This window comes from Tachypleus tridentatus, chromosome 8 (genome assembly GCF_004210375.1).
Source record: "Tachypleus tridentatus isolate NWPU-2018 chromosome 8, ASM421037v1, whole genome shotgun sequence".
NCBI classification, from domain to species: Eukaryota; Metazoa; Arthropoda; class Merostomata; order Xiphosura; family Limulidae; genus Tachypleus; species Tachypleus tridentatus.
In genome coordinates, this window is record NC_134832.1 from 94,263,786 (window position 1) to 94,277,857 (window position 14,072).

General features: G+C 30.1%; 1 protein-coding gene across 5 annotated transcripts in view; it reads left to right on the top strand.

The window, feature by feature from the left end:
• Nucleotides 1-14,072, top strand: part of LOC143222970 (atlastin-2-like) — a 59,881-nt gene that overhangs the window by 38,777 nt on the left and 7,032 nt on the right. For all 5 annotated transcript variants that reach the window (XM_076450252.1, XM_076450247.1, XM_076450248.1 and 2 more), the window contains exons 9-13: nucleotides 1,497-1,624; nucleotides 5,679-5,735; nucleotides 6,072-6,143; nucleotides 10,872-11,021; nucleotides 11,304-11,518. In XM_076450252.1, the coding sequence (XP_076306367.1) occupies nucleotides 1,497-1,624; nucleotides 5,679-5,735; nucleotides 6,072-6,143; nucleotides 10,872-11,021; nucleotides 11,304-11,518 (622 nt within the window). The remainder of the gene's footprint in view (nucleotides 1-1,496; nucleotides 1,625-5,678; nucleotides 5,736-6,071; nucleotides 6,144-10,871; nucleotides 11,022-11,303; nucleotides 11,519-14,072) is intronic.

A 14,072-nucleotide genomic window follows, 5' to 3' on the forward strand; every position in this document is an offset into this window, starting at 1 on the left:
TCAATATTGTACCAACTACTTTGTCTTATTTATCATAGACAATATATATATATATATATAAACAAATACAAGGTCAAGTGCATATTATGAATGTGCAAACTCCTTCCCTTCCTGTAATGGGAAATAAATTTTCTCGATCTATGACAGAAACCCTGCACATTTATACTTAGCTTTTATTACAGTTTTCAAAATCATGTGCAACTATTTGATGTGCATGCTTATAACCAATAGAAAGAGCTTATTTTAAACATTAAACTTACAATGGTCCTTTTTGAATTGGTACCAACAAAAATCAGATCAGTTGAGGAATTCCATTATGAAAGTTGATGTTGATGCCATATCATGATTTTTCTTTTTATCTGAAATAACCTGCTTAGAATACCAATGAAGGTACAGTTGTTTCTGGACATTCTGTTTTAGTAAATTATTTATTATTTATATTTCAAAATTCATATTAGTAAGTTGAAGTAATTTTTTTTTATGTTGAAAGTGCTTAGAGAAAACAAAACTTGGGTTAATTAAGTGTATTAGTCCAAAGTTGTATGTGCATACACATGTGTGTATGGAAATTTTTCATCTGAAGATGCCACTCTTAAGGCATGAAAACTGAATATGAGCCATGCAATAAAATTATAAAATTAAAATAAATGTAAAAATTTGAAATTCTGAATATAAAGAAATTGATGATATGGTAGCAAATAATTTTTGAAAACAGAAAAAAAGGGTATTTATTTTATGTTATAATTTTCACAATTTTATGTCATTGATGATTTAGCCACAGTTAGTGTTAGGATACAGGAAATAATGAATTAAAGGCAAACTTTTTCTTTAATAGACTTTTGTTATTCTTAAAGTGTCTGTAGAGATTGTGAAAATGAAGTATGAAGTTTATGATCACAAGAACTATTCTTATTATTAGTATGTAAATCACTTTGTTCTCAGAATGATTCAGTAAAGGTTTCAGAAATTCACAAAAAAATTTATAACATAAATAATTCAAAAAATTCTCTTTTTTTTTTTATACAATTAAATTGCAATATTTACTGAATGCTGGCCAAATTTCATGATGAACTTATAAAATTGAGAGTTCCAATATGTTAAGTGCTACAATTTTCTAACTTGTATTGTATGACCAACCCATACTTGGAAAGTTAATGAAACCCTGATATCTTCTTTTATGGAGTATTAAATGTTGCTCTTCTTTCAAAATTTTATAATTCATTTCCAGATAATTATGATTTAATACATACACAAGCATACAAATAATTCATAGACAAAACCATGACTTGGAATTTTCCAATACCACCATCTCTTGTAAGTTCAAAAATATTTCTCTATCCAGATTTATTGGAGTGCAAAAAGTAAGACATTCTATGAAAATTTTTTGAGTTTGGTATTTAAATGAGTAATAATTGAAGAAGATTAATAAATATTTGAATCTTTTCTATAAATATTATAAATGATGAGTCACTGAATTGTGTAATTGTTAAATACAGATATTGAAACAGACTTTAAAAATCAGCTGAAAGTTTTAGTGCCTTTACTTCTTGACCCAAAGAATTTAGTTGTGAAAGAAATAAATGGACACAAAATTACTTCCAGGGAACTTGTGGAATACTTCAAGGTAAGGTTCTCATGCTCTTCTGTCTTAATTTTAATGATATGTTTGACAAAATGTTTTACATGTGCAAAAACAGCCAAATTAGAATAAAGGTATCGTGTGCAAAAATATGTAATACCAAAATTAGAACTAAGTTAAAACCTGTAAATATGTAATGTAAAAATTGGCAAGTTAAAAAAAAATGAGGAAGACTTGACTCTCTTTTTTCTTTTTTATCACAACTGGAACAACATGTGTATGAATTTGAAAAGGGAACCAAGTTTTCTTGCTTAATTTGCCTATTTTTATATTACATCATTAGTGTTTGACATTTATCTAACTTGGCTTTTGTATATATAAAAAAATATATATTACATTTTTGTGTGGCTGACCCTGTTTTTCTAGCTTGACTAGTTTTATGCATGTAAAATGTTATTATCAGATATCAGCACTTTCTTTTTGTCAAACAGTAGTACTTCTATTACTTTACAGGTATTAGGAAAATAAAATAAAGCAGTCTGTGTATCTAGGTATTTTTTATATGGAGATTACGAGTTTTTGCACATATACAAGTCCTATTAGACAAACTGCAATATTTTTTCTATGGTTTGAAATGTTAGATCCTTTTATTATTTCATGTTACTTATTTAGAGAATTTATCTAAACTTCAAACAGGTATTTTCCTCTGAAATACTGAGAACATCATCTCTTTGTTGGTTTTGCACTAATGTGACTACACATTGCAGAATATGCATCACTTACTCATTATTCTCCATTCTACCATCTTCCATGTGACTTACTGTGCATGCATCAGGGGATCTTACATCAATTCTGTCTTCCCATCAAAGGTTAGATTTAGGTGAAAGTTGTACTCCTGATAAAAATTTGGTTATGGAAAGGCACTTGGGAAGGTATTTCAGATGTAAGTACCTGTTTCAAATTAATTTTAGTTCTTCAGATGTAAAGCATAAATCACATAGTCTTTCCACCAAAGAATATAACCTCTCCAATACATTCCAGATTACCTTCTACACATGTTTTACTGTAACATTGCAATTACCTTTGATTATCACATCCAAAACTTAACTGAAACTTGTCTTAATTGTAGAGTATACTGTTGGTTTCTTTCTATTTCTCAATAAAAGCATACACATCACTGAGTTAATAAATTTTATTTCATCTATAATAGTACATTGTGAATTAATGAAACACTTAAAGATTAATTGTCAGAGATTACATAAAAGCTCAGTAATCATCTTCTCAAAATAGTAACCTAGTAAGAGTATGTCAGCACAAACATGCACAATAAAAAATAATATATAAATGAAAAAACTCTGAAAAGTATCACATTGGTTCAGTGTAAAAGTGTTCTACATATTAGTCCCTTGACATTGAGCACTGATACTAGGCCTCATAAAAGAAAGTAATTGATATATTATTTTGTTGTAATTATATTACAGGAATTTGCTGACTAGTAAAATCACAGAGTGTACGTGATCCATTGTCATCCATGTATGATGAATTTCAAGGTTATTAAATCTGTAAATGGTGAAACAACCTCATTTAAATGTTGCTTTTTAATGTATATGTAGCTTGTGCAGCCATTCAGTGAGTATTATATACAGTGTCTTGGTTACATCTTCAAAACATTCCCAAGAAAACATAGATGTGACCACTCAGAAATGTACATGTCATGTAATAAAAATGAAACAACACAGGCACCAAATTGTGATCATAGGTTGACATCACAGGCTTTGTGGTCAATGTCTTCAGCCAGGATTGATCACACAAATACCTTTTATATATATTCTTTTGTCCTATTGTTTCATATGGTGTTTTCTGTTGTCACTTCACTTCTTGTTAGGTCCTCCTGGTTGCATCCTATTAGCCAGCACAGCCTTGATTTCCCAAGTTACAGCATCTTCTCCTATGACCACTTGTCCCTTTTCCACTTTATCCCTCCCTTCTTTGTTAAACTTAATCCCACATTATACATCCCAGACTTACCATTCTGAGTCTTCACATCTAGCTTTTCTCCAATCCTTGGCAAGTCAAGTCTGGTTTTACACATCAAGTTTCCTCCTTGTTAGCTAGTTGCTTATAGTCGTCTTCCATAGAATTATACCAGTGCAAGTACAAAGTCTTCTGCTTTTGGTCTGCTAACAGGGGATTTCCCACTGACAAGTCTTCTGTGGCTCTTGTAGCAAAATTCCTCACCTGTCTCTTTGATCATGGGTCTTCAGTGTTTTCGCTTTCCTGATATTAAGTAGCTGTATCCCATAATTCTCATTATTCCAAATACCATAGGGTTTCATTTCCTTTGTTCTTACCATGCTCATGCATTCCTTCTGGACTCATAGTCTTCCAAGCTGTCCTGCCCTTCTAGATTGAGACATCAGTGTAGTCATCAGTGCCCTCATTTACCTCTGTTCAAACCACTTTCCTCATGCTTCTTGTTTCACCTGTCTCTTAAGACATATTTCTTGGCTGGGGACTTCAGTGGTTCAGTTTGTTTGTTGCTGATGTCCCACATATCCTTTATCACCTGATCTATATTCTTTTTCATCTCAATTATTCCTTTCTTCCCAAATTCTTGACAGCTTAGGAGTATTGTTCTTCCTTTTTACCTATTTCCCTTCTTTTTATATCCCATATTTACCCTTAACCAGACCCAGATAGACTTCTGTGTCCTGTCAGGGCCCCTACATTGTTGTATTCATGTACTGCTACCATCTGGGGTTTGTACACTGCCTTTTTGTTCCATGACAATCCTCCTCACTTCATGATCTTTCCTCTCCAACCTTCACAGCTGGTTACCTTCTTCCCCTAAATGTCTTGTTCCATTCATAAGGATTTGCATCTTTCTCTGTTGACAGCTGTCTTGTTATTTATGTAAAGAATTGAAACTGTAATTACATATTGTGACACAATTTAGAAATAATATTTTGTTATGAATACTCTTTGTTGCATCAGGTGGCAGGTTATTAAATGGTAAGTATATATTTGAGCTATTACTATAATATTCCAACAATCATATGATGTTTACTGACTTGTTTAGAATAGTGTATATAATGTAAAACTGTATTGTTGCTTGTTCTAGTTGTATGTTATTAGATGTTGTAAACACTTACAAAATAACTGTGTAAAGTAGACATCATCATATTGTCCAGTAATTGTTAAGCCTGAATTGCAAAATATTATTGCCATTTCAGCTTTCAAATAACTTACAATTATAAAAGTGTAGAAATTAAAAGAGTGGAAGTTATTTGTGTTGCAGAGATACATTAATAAGTGTGAGAAACAAAGACATAATCCATTCATTACAAGTTTATATTAAGCATTCTAGTTCTTTATGTACGAGCACTTATTAAGCATCTAATTAAGAAACTGTCATAAAAAGTAGATTAAATGTTTAGTTATAAAATATAATAGTCTTAAATTATTTCAAACTTTAACTGTTTTTAATGAATATTTTAATAGCAAAACATTTATTATGGTTAAAAAAAATGTTTTATTGAACGCTGGAGTAAAAGTTAATGCATCATTACAGACTGTACAGAATGAAGGTTGTTTACACTTTATTTTTTGTTACAAATGTAAAAATAAAAAAAGAAAGTAACTTAACACTTAATTTGTCAAAAGGTAAGTACAGTTTGAAAAACTAATTTGTGAAGTAATTATTTCTTAGAATTTATTCTGAAGTAAACTTTTTAAAGTCTTTCTGTTGGCATATTTTTTGTATGCAGAAATGACTGATGTTCATGAAATAGTTCAATATTGCCCATGGAATTTTATGTATTATTACAAATAATAAAAAGTTTACTTGCTCATAAAGTTATCCTTTGGTCTAATAAGATTTTGAAATGATGAATAAGCATGTTACAATGTCTCAGTCATCTCATTAAACTGAAGCATTCACTGTGTAAAGTAAAACTGGCATTTAAAGTATAGTTATTTTGTGATCTATTTTAGATTTGTTATATTTTACTCAGTGTGTTTTTAATCAAAATACTTGTACAAAAAATTACCACGTGTTAAACTTCCATATGCAAATATAAGATTTCCATTTATTTTCCAGGCTTACACAAATATTTTCAAAGGAGATGAACTTCCAGAACCCAAATCTATGTTAGAGGTAAGTAACAGCATATGTAACAGAAAACTGCAATGCAGGATGTGAGATTTCTTTTAATTTTCTTTAGGTAAATATATTTCCAACATTCACTTACCATAATATTTCTTTTAGACTAGCTTAAACTGTATTTGATTTATTCATTATTGTAGTTGATTGCATATATTTTATGAAAGAATAAAGTAAGGACATAATTATTTTTAAGGTATTTCAAATTTGAAGGTTTATTTTAGCATTTTACAGCTATATGTATATGTAATTTCAAATGAAACTGGAATATGTTTTTCTTAAAATGCCTTATTGCAGTGTTACAAATTGTGTGTATATTTCTTTTTTTAGGCAACAGCTGAAGCAAACAACCTTGCTGCAGTGGCCAGTGCTAAAGATTATTATTGTTCTGGAATGGAAAAGGTTATATATTTTTTAAAACTAGTTCTGTTTAGAAATGTCAAGTATGATGTACTTGAAAAAATTGTGTAAAATCAAATCTTAAATTGAAAATGAAAGGTAAAGGCTTGTTTATGTGAGACATGAGTAATGTTTGGGATTGTTGATCCAGTAAAGACACAAACTGGCAAAGACTGGAAATGAATACATGACCCTGCACATGCATTCTTGTTGGACATACTAGAGATGAATTACCCTATTACAAACAGGTCATTTTTTGATAACAAGAGATCTGATCTCCACAGTAGTAGTACTCTGTAGCTGAACTGCCATTTCAACAAACTAAAATAATTTTATTTCTATATATGTGTATACATATACAACTACTACAGTCTCATTTGTGTTCTGTAAAAATTTCTTCCTTTTTGTTTATTAACTTTTAAGGAAGTTTAAAGTGCAGCATTATTGTTCTTATTATGTTGTTAACTACTACATAATTACCATCTTTATTATTATTGTTCAGGTTATTTTGATTTGTCATTTTCCTTTGGGTCATACAACAAGAAAAAAGTAGAGACATGTTTTATTTTGGTGAAGCAAAGATTTCTCAAAGTAACATTGTTCACAGCTGGATACTCTTATTTGACTGCAGTACATTTAAGTTGTGAAGAGTAATGGGAACACTTTATACTTATGAGATATTTTAGTGGTAGAGGAATTGCTCTGTTAACCAGAGATCCTGGGTTCAACTCTAAGTCTTGGAGTATCATTTCATTTACTGTTTTTTTTTTTCATGTAAAATTTCATATACATACAGTTCTCTAATTGTAGACAAAGGTATATTAGAAATACTTGTTAGATAAATTAGAGAAAAGTGTTTACTGACTAATTAATGTTCAGAAATTTAGATGATACTTGTATCACGTCATTAATGTATATTGTTTAACAAAGTGCCACTAGTGTTAATACATATGTAAATAGAATATATTTCATATTTGTTTCACTGGTTCATAAATGTTTTGTGAAACTCTTCATACAAGTACATTGTAAGTATTATTACTCCAAATTTCATAACAACTCTATCTGGCAATAAGAGATTGTATATGACTAAGTTATTATGTTTCTTATAATCATGAAGAATCTTTTTTATTTTATTTTTACTTTGAGATTAAATGCAGTAAGAATGCTGTTAGTACATTGGACTAAGCCTGTTTTTGTGAAGTGATATATACTATAACTTATTATGTGTGTATCTTCACAAACTTTTATAAGCTTTTAATAAACATTAAAAAGTCTTGTGCACAAAAGCAAATATTTCATATAATTTTTTTTATCACAGGTTTGTTTGTGACTTTCCGAACCCTTTACTAAGTCAGTATGTGTGAAAGGTGATTTTCATGCCAAAAATGAGAATACTTTGTTTCATTTCATCAATATCATCAATATGCAGTGAAAGGAAAAGGTTGAATAATATGGAATACAATGAATACTGCAGTTTTTTTTCTTCTGCACTCACTTCATTATTAATCATAAATAAAGCATTTTGTTGCACTTTCATTTGTTAACATTTTAATCTTGTGGTTTTATTGCTAACATTTGAAGCAGTAAATCACAACAGGAGCCCATTAGCTATTTCCTGTAGAGCTAAAGTCAATACCACATGATTGTAGGTATTCTGCTATATAGAATCAAATTAAGTAATGATAAGATGTTTTATTTAGCCAAAGTTACAAGTTTATAATCTTTGCCTTTATGCTACTTTTATAAGAAGTATATAAAAATTAATATAAAATATAATTCAAAACAAGGATTTGTAGCACTCACTGATGCTTGAGGCAATTTACATTCAAATAAACATTTTTATGTAAGCTGAATTGAGTCTCATAAATATAGGTCTCCAAAAAAATTAATTTAGTTGTAGAGTATGAATTTTGTAACACAAACAATATAAGGTAACATAATGTTTTGATGCAACATGGGACCTATTGGTTCATCTTGGCTGTTCCATCTTCTAAACTAAACTAAAATAATTATTAAAAAAAAACAAACTTAGTCAGCCCTTATCATTCATATACTTATCAAACTTTGGCTTAAACTCACTTTAATTTCCTATCTCAAAGAAAAATTAAACTTTCTTAGCTGAAAATGACTCCTACCTTGCCAAAATTTATATTTGTGTTCCCTAGTCCTACTGTTCTCACTATAAAATATGAAAAAAGTTGATACATCGTCACTACCAATTTCCTTTACAATCTTAAATACCTTAATAAGAACCCCTTAACTCTTCGTTTTTCAAGATGAAACAATTTGAGAGATTTTAGGCTCTCCGTGTATGACAACCCCTCCATCCTGAGTACTATTCTAGTAACCCCTATCTGAACCTTTTCCAACAATTCATTGTCTTTTCTCAGGCAAGGAGCCCAAGACTAAACACAGTATTCAAATATGGCCCAACCATTGATCTATACAATGAAATCATAACCTCTTTAGATTTGTATTCAGTATTTTTGTAGATACAACTTAAAATCCCATTTGATTTACCATTATCAACAGCATATTGCTTGGATGATTTAAAGACTGATGAACTGATACACCAAGATCACTTTTCTTTATGACATTCTAAAACGTTATTCTCATCAAAATTATAATAAAACACTTGCTTTTATTATAGTTAAAACACATCTGAAATTAATTTGTCCAACTCACTAATGATATAAATCTTTTGTAAATCAAGAGTATCTTCTTCACAGCTAGCATCATCCAAGACCTTAATATAATATGCAAATTTAAGTAATTTATTGACTTTTCCTTCATCTATACCATTCACATAAATTAAAAAAAGAGAAAAGTTCCTAAGAGTGAGGCCTGAGGTACGCCACTTGTGAAATTAATCCAGTGTGACTGAACTCCATTTGTAACAACCTTCTGCTTTCTTCCATCCAATTTTCTAACTTATCTCCCACACCTAAAGAGATAATATTTTTACAAGCCTTTATGTGGTATCTTGTCAAATGCTTTCTGATAATCCAGATATATCAAATGTGCAATTTTTTGCCCTCATATACATAAGCAGTAACTTTTTAAAAGAATGTCAAAAGATTTGTAAGATAAGATTTTCCCTTATTTAAACCATCTTCATGATCCAGCAAAATTCTAAACTTTGTTAAATATTGGGTTGAGGAATAATTCGTGACCGTTTTTTCAAGTTAAAAAAAATATATTCATAAATGAAACGCTTTCGCAAATTATTTCATGTCATTTGGTAGATAATTTTTTGCTCTAATAGATGGTGTGTTTGATTTTCATGTCTTTAATTTTTGCTTTCATTTTCAACTCATTAAATGGAATGTCAAGTGGACAAAATTGAGCATTTTCGACACCATCTACTTTTCGCATTTAATTTCTTGCAATTTCGTTTACAACAATGCATACTATATACCTAGGTATTACATGAAATAAAGTATCATAATAAATGTTTTGGGTGTAATGTGTTCATGCATTGAAGTATTGTATAGTCTTGCATGTAATGCTTGAATGAAATTATTTAAAAACGCTCACGAATTATTCCTCAACCTAATAACTTTGCAAATCATCCTTTAACAGACTTTCCAAAACTTTTCAAATAACTGATGTGACAATCCCCCCCCACACCGATTAATGTGGAATATTGCTTAAATTTTTATTAGCTAAAACTGAAGTGAAAATGAATAACCTAGCTGTCTCATAATCATCAGATATGAGCCTTTCTTTATCATTCCTCAAGGGTCCTACCCAAATCTAACATTTTGTTTACCCTTAATGTATTTAAAAAAGCCATTGTTGTTAAGTTTTACATTTTCAACCAATATTTTGTCATACAGCCATTTTGATGTTCTAATTTCCTGTGTCACCAACTTTGTTGGTTTCTATAACCTTCTAAATCTCATCACAAGAACAGATTTTAAGCTACAGATAAGGAAAAATAAATTTTGAAGTATTTATATAATTATCACACAGTTAAAGACTTTTTTGAAGTAAATAAAGATACCAAAACTAAACAATTGATAATTAACTTTTTGAAGAAGAGATTCTGCTATTTCTGTTGGTTATGAACATGCTCATCATCTGTGCAAAGCTGATAAGCACTCATTGTATAAAGTCAGAGTGAGAGAGAGCTGGGGCTTGTTTGGTGTGTTTGACAGTTATTAATAATTTAGGAAATAAATAAAGTAGGAGTTTCATGTGTTAGATTATTGCCTGTAATGCATATACATCATTTGTGTTTCTAATTGGTTGGATACTTAAAAAGCCTATATTTTGTGGAATAAAATATGAAAGGGGAGAAATTAAAACCTAGTAAATTGAAGTGTGATAGTTTGTTGTTTTTTATTAAATATGTATACTTTATTTTAATTTTAAATTTATTAACATATATTGATTGAAAAAAAAAGTGAATGTAACTAGAAGTCATGATGTGCACTTTGACCTGGCCTCAGCAAGAAAACAAAAGTTAAAGGAAGGATGTACTATCTCTTGTAATTATATAGATGGTAATTGTAAATCATCTAATTTTCCAAATTTGTATTTAATTATTTCATACTATTCTTCCACTTTCAACTGGCTTGTTCCTTAATACTTTGTTTCAAGAAGTTTACTAAAAGCTGTGAATAAAAATGAATCTTTATCAAAGCCATTCAAAACAGTGAAGTTGATAACGTAAAGGACACCATAATAAGGGCTGAAAATAAAAGTTACTTCAAATCAATGTTTAAGGCTTGTGGTGGAGAGCGTCCTTACCTCAATTCTCAAATATTGGAGGAGGATCACTTGCGACTTCGAGAGAAATGTTTGGAGATATTTCATACCACAAGAAAGATGGGTGGAAATGAATTCTCCCAACAGTATGAGGAAATGTTGGAAAAGGTAAAATATTATCTGCATTTAATTACAATGAGTTTATATATTAGATTGAATTAATTTTGTAAGTTTCTAAAGTGTTGGCTCTTGTCTGCTAAACTAAACAGTTATTTCACAGATATTATCACTGTACTAAGGAATTCAGTGACACGTAACAGTCTCTGCAATTGTTCTTTCAAACAGTTTTAGCAGATAATTCTTTACAATTATTGTGTGTTCATTTTTAGAAATATAAATCTTGTAGTGTTTTTGGTGACAGTTTTATGGTAATTTTTATTATTATTTCAGGAAATTCAAGAAGCTTTCGAGATCTTCCATAAGCATAATGAAAGTAAAAATATCTTTGCTGCAGCACGCACACCAGCCACTCTGTTTGCTGTGGTATTAATTATGTACCTTTTTTCTGTGATATTTGGTATCATGGGAGTGCACTCTATGACAAATTTTTCCAATCTGTTGATGGGTATTGCATTGGTTACACTCTGCACTTGGGGTTATGCTAGGTGAGTATAGATTTATAATCAAAGTCAGTTATATTTTACAAGTTGAAATAAAATTTCTTCATAGACCATTTGCACAGGGAAATTTTTTACTGTTAATCCTTTTCAGCCTAGTTTTCAAAAATTCTCTTTGATACAAATCGTGTATAAAACTGTAACAAGAAATAGAAAAAATCATAGCAGCTAAATAAGTAAGTGGTTGAAACTTAAGAACAGCACTACACTGACAAACTGGCTGGGATAGGAGGGAGAAGAGTCTGCAGTTTGACTGGTGCTAAAAATTCCTTTAACTAGTAACCATAATATTTGTTTTGGATAAAGTAATAAAAAATAAAAATCCAGAATGTTAATTTAGATTTTGATTTGTTTTTGCCACCATTTATAAGTATAATTTAAGAAGGATAAATATTTAAATTTCCTGCATAAATGGTCAAAACTTGTGTATGCATAAAAAAATGTTTGTGATCACCACATGTGTGTATTGCTTGTTTTGAGTAGCGAAAGGAGAAAACATTGCCATCATTTTTAGACCCAACTTTTTCATCTTAGGTCTTCTTGTAAAATAAAAAAATGGAAACCCAAATAAAATTGTAGAAATAAGGATTGGGTTTTGTGATAGCTCTATGGTTCATGATAGACTTATATCTTTTCAATCTTCATATAAGGTTTTTAGATGAATAAGATTTGTAGACATAAGGACAGTAGTTCTGATATATCTTCCAACCTCTTACAAAAGGTTTTCTTGATTTATACTGCTGCACAAATTTTTGCTCTCTACTAGTTTTGATACTCCCACTTAACCTCACATATTTTAACATAAGATATCTGCATACTAATATGTATATGATTATGCATCATTCCTCCACCAACAGGAGTGCAACACAACCTATCATAATTAATCTTGTAGCTGTTAACCACTTCTTGATTGGCAATCTTATTGAATAGATGTGTTTCAATTCCAGTTTGATTAACTTATGCACAATACTTTACATTTAATTTTTTTTCTTTCAGTTACATTGTTATTTAACGTTTTTATTTCTTCTTTTGGAAAGTTACGAATTATTTTATCTTCTCTTTCAATTTCAAAAGTTATGCACTCACATTTTCTGGTGGTTATGACTATAACTGCTGTTACTACTGCAGTGGAAATAACAACCACATCCAAAGGATCAGAACTTCAATTCCCAGCCTATGAAGTGATGGTTTTATTCCATTAAGAATTGACCATTTTCATGCAACAATCAGAAAAAACTGGTGGTTGTTCTTTCATATCTGCTTTTGAGAAGAAATGGATTTGGACAGCATTTTCCCTCTCCTGAATATGCCTCTCAATCATGTGTCATTTTGGGGTACTTGCACAAACTTCCTTCTACTTTTGTGGAATTTTTCAGGTATCTTATGTTCTGTCTTTATCTCCTATTTTCCTAGGGTTCCACCCCTACCCTTCTTGGGCTTTGGGTCATTTCCTGCAAAAGTGGATTCATGCAAGTCATGGTCAGTATGCATCAGTCCCCACATATTATGGATATTCATGCATTTGCTTATCATCAATCCAGCTTCCTTTATTTGGACTCACAGTATTTGATGTTGCTTCTCTCTTTATGGGAATCACACTCCAATACTTCAGTTACTTTTTCTTGTATTTGTTTTACTCTGACTACCCTTCTCAGGTTAAAGCCAATTTGTCCATGTTTGGAGGTTCTTGATGTTAGATTCATGGGTTCTGAAAATGATTTAAATTAGTCTGGTCTTCTACCTTAACCCTTTCACTATGGGCTTGCTATAGTATACACAAATTCATCTACACATTTGCACACATTAAGTATTTGAATTATAACTTTTGATATAACGTGTATCTTCACAAAATTTGGTAAATTTTTAGTAAAATTCACAAGTATTTTGTATAAAAAATAGATTTTTTAATCAAATATTTTTACTACTTTGTGAAAATAGTCTGTTTCATTACTAGTCTGAATGAAAAGTGATTTCATGTTATGATTAAAAAACTATTATTTCTCCCACAAATATTTGTATAATCTCTAAAATCTAAATACATTTCAAACTTTTGTTTTCAGTAAGACTTCATATTTTTTATTAATTTTTTATACTCTAACTCTGACTAACCTTGTAACCATAATAAAAATTATAAAATAAAAATAAGTTGTGCTTTTTTTGTACTAGAATGACTACACATTATAACACAAAATTACAAATGTTTAGCCTAAGTAGATTAAGTCTCATAACACTATATATTTACTTACTTACTTATTTTTTTATTATATTAACCTTCCAGTCATGCTGAGCTAACATTACATAACTTGCATTTATATATATTTATTACATTGACCTTTGAGGGTACTCTGAATTTGGTCTCAGATAGGGTATCCCATCCTGAAAAAATTCTCTGATCCTCATTTTTTTTAGATTTGTATGCTCAAGGGGAGTGTCCAAGATTTAGATGCTTTTGTTGTTGTTCTCAGTAAACAACTAATTTTGCTTTGCTATTCCTCATCCTCTGGTAGTAGTAGTCTGCTCTCAGTCAGGATTGGTCAGGTTG